This window comes from Typha latifolia, chromosome 6, assembly GCF_019914945.1.
Source record: "Typha latifolia isolate L0001 chromosome 6, TyphaL0001v2, whole genome shotgun sequence".
NCBI lineage: Eukaryota > Viridiplantae > Streptophyta > Magnoliopsida > Poales > Typhaceae > Typha > Typha latifolia.
In genome coordinates, this window is record NC_133091.1 from 6,734,456 (window position 1) to 6,757,602 (window position 23,147).

The 23,147-nt window shown below is 35.2% G+C and overlaps 1 protein-coding gene across 3 annotated transcripts in view; it reads right to left on the reverse strand.

Annotated features, from left to right (window-relative positions):
* Window positions 1-8,713: 8,713 nt before the first annotated feature.
* Window positions 8,714-23,147, reverse strand: part of LOC140791284 (sodium/hydrogen exchanger 1-like) — a 40,444-nt gene continuing 26,010 nt past the window's right edge. For 2 of the 3 annotated variants that reach the window (XM_073141773.1, XM_073141771.1), the window contains 7 exons: window positions 20,543-20,609; window positions 18,232-18,332; window positions 14,965-15,066; window positions 11,650-11,788; window positions 11,441-11,503; window positions 11,259-11,339; window positions 8,714-9,272 (listed from right to left, as the gene is read on the reverse strand). In XM_073141773.1, the coding sequence (XP_072997874.1) occupies window positions 8,925-9,272; window positions 11,259-11,339; window positions 11,441-11,503; window positions 11,650-11,788; window positions 14,965-15,066; window positions 18,232-18,332; window positions 20,543-20,609 (901 nt within the window). In that variant the 3' untranslated portion in view covers window positions 8,714-8,924. The remainder of the gene's footprint in view (window positions 9,273-11,258; window positions 11,340-11,440; window positions 11,504-11,649; window positions 11,789-14,964; window positions 15,067-18,231; window positions 18,333-20,542; window positions 20,610-23,147) is intronic. The other variant, XM_073141772.1, reaches the window with a different exon arrangement.

Below are 23,147 nucleotides of genomic sequence, written 5' to 3' on the forward strand. Positions count from 1 at the left end.
TGATGGAGACCCCGAGAAGATTTTAATGCATTACTGGAGACTCCATTCACCATTATGTCTAGAGAGGAGGAGATACAACTGAAGACTATGTTGGAGAATGTATTTGGGAAGCCATGGAGAGTTAAACAATCCTTGATAAAGACTCACTCCATTGTACCAAAAGCTTTCAACAGATTCGAGCAAAGAGGCTTTCTTACTTATATAGGAGTTCAACACTCTCATCATCTCTTGGGCAATAACTTGGTTGTCGATGATCAACTACCCAAGAATGAACGTGTTTTGTGCCTTGGAGATCAGATTATTTAGTAGGGGCTTCATTCGGCTTATGAGAATCTTGATGATAGCCTTGTAAATAACATTGCAAAGGCTGATGGGGTGATAATCTCAAGTAGAGGCATTCCTATGGTAAAAACTTGATAATGGACGAGTAGATAGTCATTTTAGAAAAATATAGTGGATGTGGAAGAACCTCACATGGAACCCATCCAGATCAACACTTTGTCTGGGCCAAGACTCCTAAGGGCAGCTTCAATCTCCTCAAGGGAACGAGGAGCATACAAATTGCCCTAATTGACAATTTGGATCTTAAAAACCTTGTTGAGCTTGTTGAGGTAGACATTAAAGAGCGACGATGGGTTAGTAGAGGAGAATAAACACTTAAAGTAGGAGGTAAATATATTCGTGATGGCACGTTATTTATGTATCCAGGTTCAAGATTCAAGCTTGATGGCAAAAATAAGATTCCTCGTTCTATGGGCAGTGGGTGTGGGATGAAAAAAATTTGTGCTCTGCTCTGATCACCATGGTTGAGCCAATTAACTTTGGACTGTTGTTTCCAGAAGATCTCTTTAAGATGAAGGTCTTCGAGCATGCTTCTAAGAGCCTTCTCTTTTAATTGGTAGTCATCTAAGTTGAGATTAGATTTAGACAATAGAAGCTCTTGATCCAACACTTATGCTTGTTTAGGTTCCTAGCATTGCTTCTAGCCCAAGTGATGTGCCGGTCTAAAGAAAAAAGGTTTTGAGAAAGTTTTATTTTGAGAGTAAAATGCAAGCAACTATCCCTGCAAAAATAAGCAAATAATTTATCCTACGATCACTAGTTTTCTAAGTGAAAATGATGAGGCTTGCCCTTGATGATTGGGGAAGAGTAAGAAGAGGGTTTTGATCTAAGGAGATCGTAGAGATGGAGGATCCTAAGAAGTAAAAGAAAGAGCATCAAGTAGTAGTGGCTAGAGATTGGTCCAACCATTCCTTGATGAGAGAGTAATTCGTTCTTCTGTTTAACATAGAATAAGCCAGGCCAAAAAATCGAGGTCAATTAGACCTAAGACATTGATATTGGAATTAAACCTTCTAGCTTGAGCACCATCTACGCAAAGCCTGCTAATCTTCTCAAAATAATAAGAGATGACATTGAAATCTCCCATGCAGCATAGAAGTGTAGTGCCATCAGTAAAGAAGGAGATCCTATTCCACATGGAGGCATTGTCCTCCCTGTGAGGATTGCCATAAAATCCACCTAGAATCCAGTCCAAATCTTTAGAAATACCATGCACAAGCAAACATGTAGTTGTTGCTTGATTCAAGAATATATACCTTAGTATTATCATTCCAAAGGAGCCACAACCTCCTAGAGAGGCCAACTGAGTTAACCATGAGGCTATTATTTAGAGGGAGAGGCAATAATTTTTTTTGGCCTTGTACTCTCCACACTTGGTTTCAAACAAGAAGGCTGTAAAAGCTTTTGTGTTGTGGAGGATGCGAGGTATCAAGTTATCGAGGAGCCTCCACTCCCCCAATAATTCTAGGCAATGACCTTCATTGGAGGCTATGCCATGAAGCCATGGTCACTACAAGAGTAAAATGAATATCTTCTTCATCCTCTAATAATGGGTAGTGACTAGGGGTGAAAATGGATCGGATACGGATCAGATAGTGCTCAACCCATATCCAGATCCATATTTTTAGTCCGGATAGAGATTCAGATACGGATATTGGACAGATAGCAAACTTTAAAACCATATCCTAATTAAACGAATACGGATAATTTTCGGATAGAGGATCGGATCTTAAACGGATATTGATTGAATTTAAAATAATTATAAGATTTTATTTATATATAATTAACACAAAATTATTAAGAGTTTTACGATAAATAATTTTTTTGTATGTCAAATTTATAAAATAGAGAAATTAATCTCTATAAATAATATATAATGTATTATTAGTAATAATATTAATATTTATTATTTAAATAAGCAAACTAAAAACTGTAAATCATTTAAAAAAATATGCGGATAAACGGATATCCGATATTCGTATCCGAATCCGAAAAATATATCTGACCCCTATCCGAATTCGTATCCAATTTTTTTTCAAAAATTCTATTCATATCCGAATCTGTTATCCGAATTTTTTCAAAAATTCTATTCGTATCCGAATCCGTATCCAAATTGGATAGAAATTTTTTATCCAAATCCGATCCAAATCGGGTCGGATAGCGGGTCGGGTCAGAGTTAATCCGACCCGTTTTCACCCCTAGTAGTGACAGAGGTGGACATACATTTTGGATTTGGTAGTTTGAGAGAGGATCCTTGACATTTTTGGGTTGTGGATGAAGTGGCTTTAGGGTTTGATTAGGGTATGCATGGGAAGGATGAGAGGGTTTTTTGTTTTTGAGGTAATTTTGGGTGATAGGTTAGGCTGAGATGTGTTATAATAAGATGGAGAGGTGTGAGCGAGTTTTTGACCAAACTAGACCTTTTTTCTAAACTTTATTTACCAAAGTAATTATATCCCAAACTTAATACCAAAAGGAGTCTATTTCACTGTAATGCTAATTAAACGCTAAATTGTTAAGCGTTTTACCTAGCCAAAAATAAAACGCCAATATGATCACCATTTTTATTGAAAGAAAAAATTTAGAATAATTCAATGCTTTATTAGAAAAAGAGGATACATATAAAATGCTAGAAAATTAAGCATTTTATCATTAAAAATATTAAATGAGAAATATATAGATAAAAATATAAAGAAAAAGTTTGTAATATCATAAATTTATGCTCGGTTATCGATTTTAGTTATAAAATGTCATTGTGAAGATACGAAAAAGTTCTATAAGTTGGAATCATATAATCACTCTCCCTAGCCAACTACGCTCAGAATTACAAATAAAAAAGAAGATCGTAGCTCCTCCAAATTTTACTTCTAATTATTTTTAGTTTTTTATGATAAAACACTAAACTCTTCAGCGTTTTACTTTTGGTTGGATAAAATACTAAACTTATCAGTATTTTATGTAGGGCTATAATGTATAGACTCATTTTGGTATTAAGTTTGAGATATAATTTATTTGGGGAAATAAGTTTTTAAAGAGGCCTAGCTTTGTCGAAAACTTTGTGAAAGCTACTTTCTCGTTGTCAAGATTTGGCTGGCTATTCCCAATAGTGGGAGCTGAGGGATCAGATGGAGGAGATGATATGACATGTTGGTTTTGATATTTTATAGGTGATGGGGTGATAAGAGATAGGTTACTGGCGCAATGGTGGGGAGGGGGAAGCGGTCTTCGTGAAGTCACAAAAATTTTGAGAAGGGAAGTCACAATAGGCACCTTGTCGATGAAGCATACTTTGATAAGAGAGAACTATTCTAAACGATAGCCTTCCCTTTACTCCACACTTTGGGATGCTTGTGCAACTCTATCCTTTTAGAAGGCAACGTGACATTTTGAGATAGCAACACTCACTAGGCCTCGACCGAGCCCTAGCCTACTCAGATTTTAACTCTAAGATCAACTCTGTCGGACTTCTGGATCTGGGAATATATTAGGCCAGCCTATACTTGGTCAAACAGACGTACTAAGGAACATTTAATCTATGTGCGCCTCGATCGAGCCCTAGCATCGTCGGATTAGAACTACCTCTTTCCCTCAACATGCATTTTTCACTTACCAGCTATATCCTCTGACCACAATCATCTTTTAATGGATACAAACCCTACCAAGAAGAGGCATCCATGTTGCTTTTGGGTGGAGAATTGGTGGCTCAAGATAGATGGCTACTATGAGTTCTGTAAGGACACATGGGGCAGCTCGTTCTCCACTTTACAACTGCTGTCCAAAAAAGTCCAATCTCTTACCAAAAGCATAATAAGATGGGCATGAGTGACACTGTCTCTAAAAGACCATAAAGGATTTAGAAAGAGACCTTCTTCAAGACCTATATCACAAGCTCAAGATCTATTGGAAACAAAGATCTAGGGTAGATTGGCTAAAAGCGAACAACCGCAAAAGCAAGTTTTTTCATGCATATGCTAGCGTGAGGAAAAGGAGAAACCAGATCAACACCCTCAAACTGAACTCTAGAAACTGGACTCAGCAACAAGAGGTTATTAAAGAGACCTTTGTTGAACACCTCAAACTGATCTTCACTACCAGAGCTTAACAATGGCCAACTTGATCCCCCCGAATTCCTAACTCTGATGCTGAGAAGCTTAACAAAGCCCCTATTGATGAGGAGATTGAAACTAGCCTTCGAAGCTTGAACCCGGACAAGGCACCTAGACCGGATGGACTAAATGCCTGATTCTTTCAGGTGTTCTGGCCGGTCATGAAGGAAAGTATCTACAAGGAAGTTAAAGACTTCTTCTCGACTGGTTCTATGGACCCTGGCCTCAACAGATCCCACATCATCCTGATTCCAAAAAAAGATAATGCCGTCACCACTAGCGACTATTAGCCTATCAGTTTATGCAACATAATCTACAGGGTGATAGCTAAAATCCTAGCTCTAAGAGTGAAGCTCTATCTAGAAGATTTGATTTCTAAGGAACAGAATGCATTTGTGTTAGGCCACCAGATTGCTGACAATCACATCATCGCTCAAGAGACCCTTGCCTACCTCAAGTCCACTAAGAGCAACACCGAAGGTTTCGTCCTCAAGGCAGATTTAACTAAGGCATTTGATAGAATGGAGTGGACATTCTTACAAGATTGTTTACAGCTATATGGTTTCCCTCAAACCTTCACTAATCGGATCATGAGCTGCATCACCACTTCACCACTTCACCACTTCTTCCTATGATGTGATTGATGATCAATGGAGAACCTTGTGGGAGAATCCTGCACACAAGAGGCCTTCGACAAGGATGTCCATTATCGCAATACTTGTTTATTCTAGGATCAAATAACCTATCCTTAATATTGAAGGAGGAAACACGGATGGGTAAAATACATGGCATCAAACCTGCTAGAGGAGCACCAGAACTCTCCCACCTATTGTTTGCTGATGATCTCTTGCTATTTGTAAAGCTTCGACTAGGGATGAGAGAAACCTCAAAAGTGCAATAGATCAGTACTATAAGTTCTCTAGTCAAGCTATCAATCTGGAGAAGTTAGCCATAATCTCCGATAAGTGCACAAATCAGGCTTAGTGATCACAAATCTTCTCCATATTTAAAGTGAAGCAATTAGCTGTAGAGGACAAATACCTGGGTAGCCCACTCTTAGTTCCAAAATCCAAAGCAAACTATTAGGCTGGAAAGCTAAAATGCTCTCTCGTGTAGGAAGACTAATGCTAATCAAGTCGGTCCTGAGCTCAATACTGGTCTTCTTCATGAGTGCCAACTTATTGGTTGGGTAGATGCCACTTGGCAAGGTGGCTCAGTGGGAGGCATTGGATTCTTTATCAGCTCCTATCCAAACCAGGTCATAGAAGGCAAATCCATCTTCTACATGGGCCGAAAAGGGTACAAACCTTTGCGACGGAGGAGGATTGTTGAATCTTCTCAAATTTGCAAGTAGTCGTCAATGCAGTCAATGGTCATAGTGTCCATATCAACTAGACCATCAGACCGATAATCAATGAATGTATCAGGTGGATTAATACTATCTTCTATGTTAGAGTTGCATATACGAGCAGGTGTAACAACTATAAGGCTCATCCCCTAGCTAGTTATGCTATTCGTGAATGTAGAAATATGGACTGGCGGGATCCACCTCAAAGTCTTGAATGTAATCCTTCTGATCAATGAATATGGTCTTTTGACCTTTCAAAAAGAAAAGAAAACACACACTAGGCTTTAGGACTGACCTCCATCATGCATGATGTTTGGTGCTAGTTTTGAACAAGGAGTTGGTGCTAAGAAGTTTGCATTTATCTCTCCATCGCAAGAAACATGATCAAGCAAGCTATGAGAAGCTCCCAAGTTAGCAAAATTAGGTCGCGGGAGCTTTAAAAGTTTGCTTCTTATTTGTGGGAGTTAATCCTTCTTTACATTTTCTTCAAGCAAGCTCCTAAACATACAATCACGCACACTCATGATTAATATGAGCATAGAAGAAAAAGTACTTGGACAGCTCTTCATATGACACTGATCTCTTAGTTAGAGCTCTTAGGAAGAGAGACAGAGAGAAGACTGATCAAAAGGCTCGCCAACTCTCATAGCGAGGGCTTGGGTAGTTCTTAAGGACATGAAGTCAATAGGGAATCCGTGGAACTGCATCAAGATTTTAGAGAATGAGAAGCACCACTTTTCCACGGGGAGATTAAAGTAGAAGAAGGGAAAGCACAAAGAAAAACTCTCTTAAAGGACTATGGTGTGCCAAATTAGACCTTCTATTTATTATGTGTAAACTCAAATTAGAGAAGAAATGGAAGGTCTTACTGGTTAGGAGCTTGCCAACTAGACAAATATTAGGCTTCTAGCTTGAGATTGACTAATCTTTCTCCAAGCCCTGTTCACTTGTGGAATAGGAATATGCTTATTCTAGAATAAGCTTTTTAATTCTGATGTGGTAACTAAATAACAACTTATCTTATTCTAGTATAGTAATTCATCATTCTCTCTCATTTTATTATATACAACTTTTAAAAAATAATTTAATAATTATCCACAATTATTATTTTGCCCATAGATTAGACAATACTTAATTACTGATCATCTCAACTATAGTTGAGATTCCTTCTCTATCATATATCTCTTCTCTTAAATACCAATCATTTTAGTTATAATTTAGAATTTTTTCTCTCCTCTATCTCCTCTTTTAAATATTGGTCATCTCACCTATAGTTGAGATTTTATCCTTTTTTTACTAATAAATTCTGCAAAAAATTTAAAAAAATATTAAGCACGCACTCTTTTCCTACAGTGCATGCTTATAATCCCACATTAACCCATACTGTCTCTTTATTTACTCATTGTGTATGGTTATTTTATATAGAGTGAGGAGTTATTTTCCCACAATGCGGGCTTATAATGATATATTACCCCGCAATGCCTCTTTATTTCCTCTAGTGCATAGTTATTTTAATGTGGTGTTATTTCCTCGTAGTGCGAGTTTATAAGCCCACGTTACTTAATAGTGCCTTTTTATTTTCTCTTATGCATGGTTATTTTACATAGAATGAAGGGTTATTTTCTTGTAATGCGGGCTTATAACGTCGTATTACCCCGCAGTGCCTCTTTATTTTTTCTAGTGCATAGTTATTTTAATGTGATGTTATTTCTTTGCAGTGGGGATTTATAAGCCTACATTACTTATTAGTCTCTTTATTTCCTCTAATGCATGGTTATTTTACATAGAGTGCAAAAAATTTTCCCGCAATATAGGCTTATAACCCCGCATTATCCCACAGTGTTTTTTTATTTATTTTCACTAGTGCATGATTATTTTACATAGAGTGCGTGGCTATTTCTCCGTAGTGTGAGCTTATAACCCCGCATCACCCTAGAGTCCCTATTTGTTTCCTCTAGTGTTTGGTTATTTCTCCGAAGTGTGAGTTTATAACCCTACATCACCCTGGAGTGCCTTTTTATTTCCTCTAGTATATGGTTATTTTACATAGAGTGCCGGATTATTTTTTCGTAGTGCAAATTTATAACTCTGCATTACTTCGTAGTGCTTTTTTATTTTCTCTAGTGTATAATTATCTTACATGCAGTACAGAATTATTTTTCCAAAGTGTGGGCTTTAACCCTATGTTATCCTACAATGTATGGTTATTGTGCGAGTATATAAAGATTTTAAATCCGTAGTTGTAATTAAAAAATAATATTCTTTCATAAAAATACTATTTACTACTACTACTTTTAATATATACTCAAGGATATTTCTATCATTTGATTTAAAACATCAACAATGCCCAATACAAGTATAATTATTACTCATTGTACTAGAATTTAAACTAAAAATTAGAATAACTTATACTAATATTAGCTCTCTTTTTCTAGTATTAAAAATTAGAATAATAATGCTTATTTTAGCCTTATTTTTGAAGTGAACACAGCCCATGAAAATAATTTCCACCATGCCGTTCTCTGAAAGAATGGCACAAGAAATGCCTAAGAAGTACTTCGAATTTCGCCGTTGAGGAGAAAAGAGGCAACACAGACAAGGAGAGGGAGAGGAGAGGGACCATCCACACCCTAAATAGTCAAGGGGCAAAGAGGCCGAGAGGGATAAGAGAGAGAGAGAGAGCCTAAGCCAATAAAAACAAAAGGGAGAAGGAAAGGAGCAACACCACTCTAGAGGGAGACTAAGCTCCCGAAGCAGGAGGATCCCTTGATTAGTAACCATTCTAAACACGAGTAATAAATAAAGGAGAAAGAAAAACTTGCAAATTGTATCCACACACAACTCTTTTACGGAAATGCATGCACTTCTCTTGATACGGAAAATATTATTAAAGAAGCTTTAGCATCTTAAGAACTCATTATAATATTAGAATCCATTCATTAAAATTTCTGCCAATGGTATTTTGCAGAGATCATTAATTCCACATTAACATTGACATACCTTTAAATATACACACAATGCTGTATCATCCTCTACCATGATCATAAAATCCTTAAAGTAATTTTTGAGCATTTCTACTTTATATACACCTAATTCCAGTACGTAACTTAAATTGACATTTTGCGAATTCAAGAAAGTGTAATAATGTCTGGTTCTCGTGCATGATCTTCTACATCATTTGAAGATGAACCAGGATCAGATGGCACAAAACCACGCCCACCAAATATAGGCCTCATATATTTATCGTCAAACTTTCTCCAAAAGTAGTGAATGGTGTGGGTAGGATGCATTATTAACATGCCCAGACTCCTCCGAAGACTTGCCCCATTGTTTTCGCTCTCATTTGCTCTGCCATTTTCAAGAAACAAGTAGTGGATATCTTCAAGGCCAGACTGGTTAGTGTCCTCATCATTTAGTGATTTCGAGTTACAGGATAGAAGAGCTTGTACCAAGGGCTTCGTTATCGATCCAAATACCTTTTCATCAATATTCTGAGTTAGCAATGAAATTATCTATACTCTAGCTTCACTATTACGGATTATACAATATTAGACTCCAAAAAAATCGGCAATAGTAACTGATTCCAGAGATAACAACTGAGCGAGTGCAAAACCATAATCATGTGTAGAAAAGCACGTGAAATGTAAATAAGAAAATGTTAAAGTGAAGCATGTAATCCTTATAATAGAGTATATTTAACATGCAACTGTTTTGTTTAACTCCAATGAGAAGTTCGTTCTCTCAAGAGCACAGGATCTCTGGATATTGTTTGCTATAAAGATGTAAAATAGCTCAATCTCAAAGTGAAGTTATACAAACTTTTGAACCCTTCGAGTCACAAACTGTCCAAAAGATTATTTCAAGTATCAACCGTACCATTCAAGGAACTAGAAGGTATTGACAAAGCCTTCAGTGTCAAATCTCACAAAAGCCCTTAACAAGCAGTCCAAAAGGCAAAATTTTCTTCTACACAGGTTGATGGTTGGACCAAGTAAAATCGGTTAACCTCAATATTTAGAAAAAGAGAAATTTTATAAATCACATCATATATTTTACCTACTTTGTAACTCATACCCCGATTTTGTAACCCGTCCTTTCTTTTCTCTCTATAATTTTTATTTAATGTTATTCTTGTGCCAACAAATGAAATCGTTATCATCAATATGATTAAAATTATCGACAATATTTAATGTAATATTCTCATATTATTCTTTATGCCAGCAAAACGAAGTTTTTGGTCCTCCCATCATTCTACATTTATTAAATTATATTATTAAATAATTATTATGTGTTTAATTATATCATAAAGTATTCAATCATAATGAGTGTTCAATCATTAATATTATTTTAATAAATGTATTATATCATATTATGTGTTAAATAATTATTATATTTAATAATTGTAATACCTTTAATAAAATAGGTCATTTACAAAAATAATTTAAAGAAAGATAAAAGATTGTAATATAGGTTTTAATATATATATATATTCAACCTAAAAACTAAAGATTAACATGCCGAAAACCTAAAAATATCTTTAAATATCCTAAAAACATCTAGGGCCAAGGAGATCAATTACTCAATGTCTTTGGATCGGATACGGGTTGAATACCCCATAGATCCGACCAATTTAGCTTTAAAAGACTGTATCAGGTAGTTTTGGTTGAAACGGACCCAATATGGGTTGAGAAATAACCGATCTGGTCGATATCACACCAAAACTAGTCACCAAACTAGTTTTGGGTCGGGTTCGGGATTAGCTTGACAGATTCAAATCTATTTCGACTGATCCGTCTAGGGATTGACCGAAACTAGGCTCCTTGATACAAATCAAACTTTAAACTTCAATAATGGAATGACCATTTTTTCCCTAAGTTATTTGTCCCAATTATAGCCAAAAAAATTTGGGGGAAAATCATCAGATTAAATCTAATTGGTGCATGAGGCAAGTCATTTATCATTTTCTATAAGAATTGCAAGTGTTGCACTAATATCTAGTGCTAAAATCCTAAAAGACTTCAATTAGCCTATAAAATTTACTTTAATGACCTAAAAAAGTTCATTATGAGACCATTTAGTAGCACACATACTCGGGATGAACATTTCTGGATACGTGTTGTGTCGAGCCAAGTCTTGCACACAAAAATATCCTTGGTTAACTTTATTTTGGAGTGTAAGGAATATATCTCTATGAGAAAGATAAATGCATACAAAAATATAATGCAACTCTACAATTATCTCATAATTACAAATTTATGATATCTTTGGTGCTCATTTATTCCTAGAGGTATTGTACTTGGTGATCAATAGTCCACTCTATTGCACTTGTCCTTCGCTAGTAAATATGCTGGTCAATTCTCTAGTCATATAATGATAATCAGAATATTAATTGATCAAGATGATATTACGGATCATAATAACATACAAAGCTAACCTATAAATAATCTGTTTAAATGGCATACCACATTACTGAAGAGTACCACAATGATGGAGTTGGTGATCATGAAAGCATCCTCCTCTGATGATGAACTTGTCCATGTAAACTGCAACAATAGATGCAAAAAAGATATAAGATAGTACATGGGAAGGTTGCTGAATTACTAGCAACCCAATGACAATGAAAAGTAACTGCTACAAAATTCACCTGGTTGTATGATAAAGCTATAGTAACTGCACCTCTCATAAGGCCAGCCCACCAAATTACAAACTGAATTAAATTAGTTGTCATATAAATTATGAAGAACTTTAGTAAAGCAGTTTTCATGCTAATCATGTGGAGATACCTGCTGACGAATTGTCATATAAATTATGAACTTTAGTAAAGCAGTTTTCATGCTAATCATGTGGAGATACCTGCTGACGAAGATTAATCTTTGTACTGATTGCAGCTTGACAACAATTTGCAATATTTGCTAGAGAAAAGACAAATATAGCCCTTCCCACCATTACTAATGCAAATAAAGTTCCACTAACAGCAACGGTTGTTCCTATACTGAATCAAAGATTACAAGCAAGTAATAAAAAATGTGTAAAGTCATAGAATACAGGAAGAGAATAGTCCTGCTAAATCAAATTAACTGATTTTTTCAATCAAGTGCATCTACCACCACAAAAACTGGTAAACTATTTTGGGACTAAGGCTTGCAAAAAAAATAAAATAAAAAGAAGTCTCAAAACAATTCTCTTAAGATTAATCTTCTAAAAAGCTGTGCATGCAATATCGTATATGTTCTATTGACAATCACACATAAACTGCATCTGCATAACGTATATACTAGAACAGACATCATATTGCACCATATTTATCTCTGCAACAGTTTTTCTTTAGATGCTAATCTTAATCTGTAATGATATTCCATTTCTTATGTTTTCTATCCGAGCATATATACCAAATTTTATATTGAGTATGCTCAATTTATCGAGAACTTTCCTCTGTCCATTTAATTTTGTATAAACAAATTATATTGATTCCCCTCATCATTGTGTTTACTAGCTCTTTGCATTTTCCCACATTTTACTATATTCCAAGTTGCTAGCTTAAGTCCTCTCCTGGATTATTGGAGGCTGTGGAGCATCACTTGACTAGTGGCTGGCTCGGTATGGTCCTTTGCTAGTCAGCATGACGCTGTGCCACTGGCACACCCTTGCCAAGTGTCGTGCTCTATTGGCATGACTAGACTTCAAGGCACCATAGATGTATATAATTGTCACTAAGAGTATGGGTATGTTTGGATGATGAGAAGTAGAGGAAAAAAGTAGTGAAATTTTTTAGTGAATTTAGTAAGTAATCATAACTTTTTATTGATAAAAATTAGAAGTGTTTATTAAAAGTGAGTAATGATTAAAATTAATAATTGCATGCAGTATATAAAAGGTGGGAAGTGCCGCTCTCTTTTTAGAGTAGGAAGTGAGATAAGGAAAGTTAGGTTTCGTTAGGAAAGTAAAGAACTTACCCACTCCACTTTCTTCATCTAAATATATGGGTGCATGTGGGATAGGGGTTTTCCTTCTAAGTTGGTGAAGTTTTTGGTCTCTGACTCTAGCGGAGCTTTTTATACCCGTGGTGGCTAATCTATAAATCTTTTTCTTTTAAAAGAAGATAATATACTTTCCATCAATCAAACACACCCTAAGTGAAGATTCAAACCCAAAACATATCTTCCCTCATTGCATAGTGTAATGCCTAACTTATTTATTTTCAATTTACTCTATTTATGAAAGAATTTTAACTTCTTAAATCATGTGAGGGAACGTAAGAAATTATTTAATGATTTAAGAATTTTGTTATATTATTATTTTCTTTTTCAATTATTTCCTACATTTGTTAATGACTATTCTAAAGGGAACAACTTTTCTTTCTATTTATTTATTTATTTTAATTTAGGTAGACTTAAAATTTGAAAGGTTTTTACATGTTACGGAAGAAGCAAACATAATTCCATCTTTAATAAGATTTTCCTGAAATAACAAACACACCATTCTTTATATTGAGATGAAGAGATCTCTTGTTCCTTGTACCATTATCACTTTTCTCCTCTCTCCACTATTATTTTTCATCTATATTCTCCAATTATTTTGTTGGGCTATCTAAGGTTGATTCATTGTGTGGCCTTTGGAGACGTGCTGACATAAAAGAGAGTGGTCCAAGGGTCGTTGTATCTCTGAGAGAAATTGCTGGAAACCTCGCACAATCTTGTTCTTGGGATAGCGACAACTTAGTGCCTCTAATCCTAGGACATTCTTTTGACCATACTTTAAATTTCCACAAATATATTGAATTCCTGTTTGTGTGATTTTATTCAGTTTGCTCCACCAGCTGACCAACTTTATTTCTTTAAAGAAGGATCTACATGCCTCCCACTATGAGTGGGAATTGAATTTCGTCTTCGTGCCATATCTAGTGTTTACTTCGCTTCTCAGAATAATGGTTGGAAGTTAAAGTTGTTCCAGTTCATATCCTATAAAATTCTATTTGACTGTTTATAGTACTGCACCTAATTATATAAATAACTTTGGATCTCCAGCCAAAAGTTAATGATTGAAGCAAGTTAGTCAAATCCTTTCAAATACTAATTTCTAATGTCATACTAAATAGTACTCTCTAACATTCCCACAAAATCCTTCAGTTCCATCATAAAATTACTGACTTGCGATCATGATCTCAGCTGACCACAATAACAAGTTATTTATCTACAAAATTTCTAATGCAATAAATTATAGATATGCTGATATTTTTCATTATTATTGAATTTGAATAATAAATTTCTCTGTCAAGCACTACTTGATGCATCAGTAACCCTAGTGAAGGAAGAAGAAACATAAAACTGATCCCTAATCAAGTGGTTTCTCTTTTTAGAAAGCAACATGCTGCCACAGAGTACATAGCTCATAGAGTGAAATCTAAGTATAATCGTTTGTGGTAGACCTAATACCGTGGTTAAATGAAGCTACATTGGTTCACGTGATATATCTGTATGCTCAATCCAATGGAGATGCTCATGACTAGTTACACTAGTATTCAAAGCATACAAAACTAGCTTTTCGTGAACTGTCAGTGTTGAACAAAGGCAACCTCGTAGTTGTCACCAAGTTGTGGACAATCCAAATCAAGAAAATTATATGACATCACACTTGCCAACTAAACTAATGCATAAATGCCAACCTCCAAGGCTCCGTGTAAGTAAACTGTGAAAACCAAATTAAAGAGATCTCCATGTTACTAAAACAAACATCAAATTACAGCAATTTAGAGTCATTAAGCTAGGAAAGATCAATTGAAGCAAGATCTAACTCATAAACATGGCAAAGTAGTCTCTAAAACACTAAATTGAGTTTCAATCTCTAAGAAAAATGTAACAATGAAATCTCAATGATACCATACTGTTAAAGCAAATCAAGAAGCTTCAGGAGATTAACTAGGCAAAGCATATAAAAGGCAACCTTCATATCACAAAATAATAAGAAAATTAAAATAAAATCTTAACCGGAAAAATAAAATAAAAATGATCTCAAAGTTGGCCTTATTGCCTTGAAAAGTAAAAAAATTAATTTCTACTCAACAAAAGAAGACTAATTTATTCCTTTCAAGGAAAATAATTCAATAGTCAAAGTAGTATATAAGCAACAAGTTAAAGTTTCAAAACTCTCGAGTTATAAGAAGCTTCTAACCTGGCTTTACTCCTCCTCCACTTGCTAATGTCCATAGCATCCATACCAACATAAAGAAATATAAAAGTTTCCGAAATAAAAGACATTGTTGCGAATGTGTGCCTGAGTATATCCATTATTGAGTATTTAAATGTGATGTTGATGCAAATTTTATGACAAACTATGTCTATCACAAAGAATTTGCACTCGTAGAATAACTACATTGCAGCAAAGGATAGTTACTACTAGTGTTATAATTATTAGATGGAAAATTCCTGAACAAAAACACTTGCATCGAGTTATATAACCCTTTAGACAATACGACATATGGATCTGCTTCGTATTCCTTGGAATATGGGTGCATGATATATTGCTTTAGAAAGTTGGGCATATTATAGTGCTAGGGATTTCTTGCATATGTGTAAGCACTCCTAGAGGAAAGATTTAAACTTGGTAACTTATGAGTTATGATAGTGCCACTTGCATATTGCATAGAATGGTTAGTGCTGAAATTAAACTGCTCATGTTGGTAACAAATCGATTTGGTTTGGCATTTGCATATTTTATGTCAAACAGATTTAATTATTTGCTTCACTTGGTATCTAGTTTATGAACAGTGCAGGTGTACAGCTCTAAGTTAATATGTGCTTTGTATCATTTACATGGTTGTCTCAAGTGTAAGGATTTATTAGGAAATGTGTTTTGCCATGAAATTGCTAATGGGGCATTGTTAGCGTTTAGGTTGTCAGATGGCAAATTTGTGAACATGAAAAATCCTTATGTACAAGCTTCATTTTAATGTACATGGTTAAGGTACACATGACTTAGATTGAAGAAAATCAAGTTTCAGGTTCATTTTCAGCAGTATATCGGATAGATTCGAATGCCATGTCTACTGTTTGATTGCAGGAAGAAAACCTTCCACAATAACAACTGTTCAATGACTGTACAGATGAATAACAAATGACAGATGAAGATGACCACCATTGAAAGGCATTTGAATGACGGAGCATGAAACCCTATTGAGGACTTAACAGCGTTTGAACAATGTTGCTGCCATTCGAACGCCGGCAAAGAAATTAGATGGGATTGAGGACATATCTTCTGATGGATAGGATCTTATCACTCATCTTTCTCAACTTGAATAACCGTCTCCTAAATCAGTCTTTCAACTTAAAATTGCCAACCAGGTTAAACTCCAGTTGGGTTAGCTTATGAGTATTATTCATCAAAAGTGTTTCGGATCTGCAACTTAACTCTTTATTCACCCACACCAACTCGCCCGAGGTCTTCTTCCTCCTCAGGCTGGGGTTGGGGCTAGGGCATCCCCGTGTGGGATGCGGCGATGAGACAACGCCTTCATCGACAAAGCTCTCCAGGTGATGATGGTGGCGACGGAAGCTCAACGGCGAGCGGATCATGGCTAGAAGGGGTGCCGTAAGGCACCCATTGTGCCACGTGCCGGTACATCGCCGGCGTGGTAAGTGGGGCATGCCGGTCTGCACGGCATCGTTGATGTGGATGATTTGGCATGTCTTTGTTTTTAAATGACTCATACCAAACTATCTCTAAAGTGTTAGGTCTTTCAGCTTGTTAAGTGTCTACTATTATTCCACTAGAGATCTACCTAGCAAGGTAGTAGTATGACATAGTTTATTACTTTATTTATTCTCAGTTACTATTGTTTAGCAAATTAGGGCATATAATTCTAGTGCTACCATAGGCAATAAAAGAAAATATTGACTCAGAGTTGGATAGTCTCACACTATGGTTAGTGGGAAATGGAATATGCCCTTAGATGTTTCGGAATTTTAGAGTTAAAAATTGGTCTTTATGGGTAATTGAAAGTCTTTTAGCTTTTACATATTGGTGCAATGCATCAAATTTGTGTAGAAATAGGAAGTCATCGTCAAGGTAAAAAAATGCCATTAAGAGGAAAGTTACATTGTCTAGAAGGTAGATCTACTTAAATCATATAACAATTAGATCCAGATTGATGATTTCTACAATTTCTTTTTTAATTTTCATTTTCAAACAGGCAAAATTTTGGGAAAACCCTAATTTTGATTTATGTCATGTGTGCAATATTCACCAATAAGTTACAACTTATGGTTAAAAACATCCTATATAAAGTAGATACACTTGGATTTTTACCAATTATACTCCAATTGGTGATTTTCCTACTTTCGACACTTTTGAAAGTAGGGTAGATGATTTAGGGAAAACCCAAATTATATATATATATATATGTGTGTGTGTGTGTGTGTGTTGTTGAAATTTCAATCTATAAATGCAATTGGGCTAAGATCAATGTCTATGTAGTAGATCTATTTAATATTACAACAATTAAGCTCCAATTATATGTTTTTCCTGGTTTTCCATTAATTTTTCTTATTAAGCTTGATACATGGTGGCATGGGGGAGTTCTTTGGCACACCCTTATGCTATGTGCTGATAGTCCATTGGAACTATATGTGTCGGTCAACATGCTTAGCGTAGACCAGCACGACAATCCTTGGTCATAGGTTCTCCATATAAGTATGATAAATTTATGATGAAAAGTATGACGAAAATATTTATTGAAAAAAGTTTATTCGTGAACAATAAGGGGTAGTTCGATTGATGCATAAGGGAGGGTTATTTGTGAATTAAACTTCACTGATTTACGAATATCAATCAAATGCCACTCTATGACCAACGTACACAATTTTAAGTTATGCATGCTCTATCGAAGGTAGTGGAGCCTTTGCTGCACCATATTGTGCATAAACCCTTGTCATCATTTTGTCTACTTATTATGCGCCTCAAAGTTTAGCTTTCAAACATATGAATAAAAGCTGGCAAGTGAAAATTTACTGAAGATGTTGAGGTCAAAGATTAATTAGGATTTTCCTAATTAATTCAATAAATGTCAAATACGGCATTTAAAATCAAAGATACTAGTAACATCATGTTAGTGAATACAATCATTGCCTAGTTCTGATAATTTTAATTACTTGGTCAACATGAAGGCTCAAGTGTGCGCATCAAAAAGTAGTGAGTTAATAGAAAACTCGAGATGCCAGCAAAGATCAAGACTTTTCTGTTGATTAGTAAGATATAGAACTAGCTTTGTTAGTTATCGTGCCACTTGTTAAAGTATAAACCGAATCAGAGCACAACACTATTGAGGTTACACAGTATCATATTATATTATATACTCATAATATTTTGCATGTTAAATCTGGACTGCACTTAGCAGCTAGCAAATGCTGAAAAATGAAGAAAATTTCTTGAAAAAAGATTTACCTAGTAGTTATTTGTGAACTTTCCATAATATTATGCCATGCATAATGTGACATGATTATGCCACAAAAGAAAATAGTGAGTATCCCACTGAGCGAGAAAAGCTGTTATCAAGGGAAAATCGAAAAATATCAGTTTATTAGAATCAAATGTAAGATCCACAAACTGAGTAATTTGACAGAATAAAGAGAAAAAAGTTTCAAAAAAAGAATCATGATGCAATATCATTATTAATAAATTATCTAAGATAAAACAGTGGACCACCAAAATTGTTAGCTATATGCAGTGGGCATGAATCCATAACAGTTTCATCCTAAAGCATCTAGGCCCGAAATTTGATGCTCTACAAACTTTGAACCATGTAAAATAAAAAATAATCACAACTCTGTAATTAAAAGTATCATGACAATGATTAGGCGAGCATCCATAATTAGTTTTATTTTCTAATCAAGGTTCTAGGTTTCTAGCACCTCAGTGTAGGTTGCCTGATGAAATAAGTCTTTTTTAAAATGACCTAAGCAGTAAGCACAACTCACAATGAGATAATGCTATATAATATTCTCTGAAACAACTACCTACAGGTAAGTCTGTTTCAAGATGAAGTACAATAAGTTGGATCACCAATTGGAAAGCCTCAAATGTTAACAAATAATGCTAAAGCCAAATAATATAACATATTTGCAGCATTGCGTATATTTTGGGATCCAAAAATTCAATCCAGAGGTGGGAATCTTTTTCTTCTCTTCACTTTGAAAAGTCTTCTACAAATCACAGTAACTGATGACTCAAAGGTGTTAATCTTTTTTCCAAAGCAAGTATTGATTTACAATCTTGTGCACCACTCATTAGAATGTGGCAAGCACAATCTAGAAATTAGAAAATCAATGACAACACAGGAGAATAAGTGAATAACAACTATTATGCACTACTCATAAAGGAGGATAGATTGATTCTTGCATATTCATGTGTTCCTTATTATAAGAGAAGCACAAGAACTCGACTGAAGTTCCAATTTATCCAGATGATTGCCTTTGACTATCTTTATTTCCAAGATATAGTTATGAATTTTAGTCCATGAAGATCATCTCAAAAAAATTTCACTATTAAAATTATCACAGTAGTTTTTGGAATGCACCTGTCACCTTTTTTCTTGACTATGAGAAAACATGTCTGCTTGCCATTCTTCAATTTTATTATCATTCTGGTTTGGAATACAATGAATTTCTTGAAAGAGAGATTATATACATCTCCTGTGGAATTAACTTCTTGTTAGGTCTTTGAGTTCCCTCCCTTGTCCATCTATTTTCCCCCGATAGATGTAACTGGCATATTTATCTTCTCAATTCTTTAAGTTGAATACAGAAGTGATGACAATCTGTTTATTTATAAATGAATGAAATTAATTTACAATGTCATGTTCTTCAATCCATAAAAGGAAATTGTTAAACCCTGGTCTGATGGTAGATTAGCATAACCTTCCATAGGTTTCTGTTATCTATATGATCTCTAGAATAGTTTAGATCCCAAAGTTACATGATTTTAACTACAATCACTTGGTACCCAAACATGATTAAGACTGCAAGTTCTTAAAGGTCTTACATTAAAGAAGAGAGAATCATTTTCATATTTAGAAAGGAAAGAAATATAAAATAGCTCAGTATTGAAATAAAAAAAAAGAAGCACATTAATGCAGGAATCTCCCATCTATTCAAGTACTTTTTATGATCTTTTTTTGTGTCAGGGAAACAACAATCCAAAAGAACTTGATAGAAAAAAGGAAAATGGAGAAGAGAAGAAATAAAAGTATTGAATTTACACACGTTGACGCTTCACACGAAGGAAGGAGATCTCCCAGAGACCCAAATATATGAAAATGATGTAATTATATCAAATAAATAATGAAAGTAGAAAAATAACCCAAATAAACTTAATCCAAAATAGACTTGACTCAGTAAAGATCTCCCAAAGACTAACTATTGACTCTACAATCTGGAATAGTCATCAACCTTTATGCTTTAGCATCAAGCTGTTTCCTTAAACCCATGATCTCTCATAGGCAAGGGGCAAGCCTTATCATCACACTGAGTGAGACCTTAAAAATATGGGTCCCTTGTTTAAGGTTGTAGCAAACTCACTGGAATTCTCAGTGCTCACCAAACCACAGATAGAAATAAGTTTCTTCCCTTGAGAGCTCATACGAAATTGGAAGCTTGAATGTACATAAAAACTCCTGGCTAATTAAGGGAAACAAAAGTAGATGAAGTGCTGAACAAAAGCCTGACATAAGTTGCATGAGGAAAAAGTTTGTATTTACCTCTGCAAGCATGTAAGATAGATAAGGCACAAGCAGCATAATTGCAACTTCCCGATTTGTTGAATGTCTGAAAAAGTAGACAAGCATTACTTGTAGTACTAAAAACAGTAGAAGCATCAAAAAACCATAAATGGTTCTCTTCCCTATATTTGTAAATATTGACAACATGGTGGTAATCTAATATCAAATGAATGAGTTTCTAACCTTCCATGTTCCAAATTGAAGATTTCAATGAGCAATTATTTGCCCTAGTCAAGTTTCTAACTTTCTTCCTTCCCTTTTGAACTACTTTTCCTTGCTTAACTTGCAATTTAGGTCAACTAATAACCAATTACTCATATGAATTAAACATACAAAAAAGCTTAAAAGTTTACCACAAGAACAAAGTATCTCGCCATATCCTCACTGTTATGCTAGAAAAAGTGATTCATGTACCAGCCATATGTTTTTATCAAGGATCCAAGTATTGAGATCGGGATCAGAATTCGAATGGGCCGTTCGAAAAACCAATACGTATTGATCGTATCAGCAATATCTACAGTATCGGCTATTTAAAATAACTTTTAAAATACATAAAAATAATTAAAATTTTAGAAAAAAATGATAATAAAATATAAATATAAATATAAATTATTTATATATGAAGTTTAAAAAATAAAAATAAACCACTCATGCACTCTCTCTCCCCCCTCTCATACAAGTAGTTTCCTTTTCTAACTCTCTCTCCTACTAACTATCTCTTATTAACTCTTCCATTACTCTCTCACTAACTCTCTCTCCTATTTAACTCCCCTATTAACTCTCCCACTAACTCTCTCTCTCCTATATTCTCATTATCTCCAATCCCACTCTCCCTCTCTAAAAAACCTATGATCCCAATCTCTCCTTTCTCTCCCTCCCTCTCTCTCTCCCACACACTCATCTTCCTCTCTTACTCCCTTTCTCTCCTAAGTGATGCTTCTCTGACATAGTTCTAACCTCCATCAATGTCCAACGAATTTCTTCGATGTAGATCCAGCTCTATCAACCTCCGATGAACTCTTCCAACGTAGATCTGACTCCGTCGACCTCTCTCTGATGAGCTCTTCACTCTTTTCTCTCTCTTTCTCCTTTTCTTTCTTGCTATCTTCCCTCTTTTTCTCCCTTTCTCTTAGCTGATCTGGTATGCTTTGGCCGAAACGACTGGAACTTGGCCAATCTAGATCGATATCAGCCGATACCCACCGAAACTAGTCAACAAAACTAAGAAGCATGGCTTTTATATTGGATGATATGTCCCATATCAACAAAATAGAAGTTCCTACACTGATTCTGTGACAATCCGAATTCAAAGTAATGACTGACCATGTACCTCAACAAAGCTTGAGATACATGGAGCCTTAACAATAATTATTCAAATCGACAATATAAATGAACTCAATATTAATTAATAACTCCACAACTTAATTAAATAAAACTCTCAAGGAAATAAATATCTTCAAGTTAGACAACAATATTTCTCAAAATAATACTAGAATAACTAATAGTTTTTCAACTACAACTTAAGATAGAAAGACCAAAATTCTAAATGGAGATATATGACAAGAAACTCCTTGTAGATCTTATTTGTTTAGACATACACGACTTTGATGTCATATTGGCATGGAATGGGTGTCTGCGCATTATGTGATAGTCGATTTTAGAATGAAGAGTCATGTAATCTATCCAAGAAGAGGCCATAATTTTTCTTTCAAGGCAAGGTTTCAAGTATCGGAATCGGGATCGGGATCGACCGTCTGAAAAAACGATACATATCGGCCGTATCGGCAGTATCGGCCGTCTGTATTTTAAAATAATTTTTAAAATACAAAAAAATTCTTAATTTTTTAGAAAAATAATAATAAGATATAAATATAAATTATTCATATATAAAGTCTAAAAACTAAAAAATAAATCTAATTTTCTCAATTTCTATTTCTCTCTTTTTCTACCACTCACTCTCTCTCTCCCACACAAATTAAAAAAAATTCTTACCTCCTCTCCACTAATTTTCTTTTTTATCAAACTCTCTCCCACTAACTCTCTCTAATTAACTCTCTCTCTCCTACTAACTCTCTCCCTTAAAAACTCTTCCTCTCCCTTACCGACTACCACCTCTTTAACATAGTTTTTGTTTTCTCTCCATGTCTCTCTCTCTCTCCTCTTCCCCTCTCTCTCTTCTTCCCTCTCCCTCTTACTGCTGCAACCCACAAACTCTCTCTTTCTCCCTCTCTCTCTTTTTTCCTCTCTTTTTCCCTCTCTTTCACTCTCTCTTGCTCCATCTCTCTCTTTCTCTCTCTTTCTCCCTCTTTCACTCTCTCTTGCTCCATCTCTCTCTGTTTCTCTCTCTTTCCCTCTCTCTCTTCCTCCCTCTCTTTCCCTCTCTTTCTCTCTCTTACCCATGCTCGTCTCGGGCGGGATCGGCCGATACGGCCTATCCCGACTCAAAACGAATCGGGTATCGGCCGATTCGGCTGATACTTGACCGAAACCAATCAATAGATTGGTTTCGGCCAGGAATCGGGATCGGCTACGGCCGAAACTAGGAACCATGTTTCAAGGTGAGCGGAAGATCTTGCAACCGGTA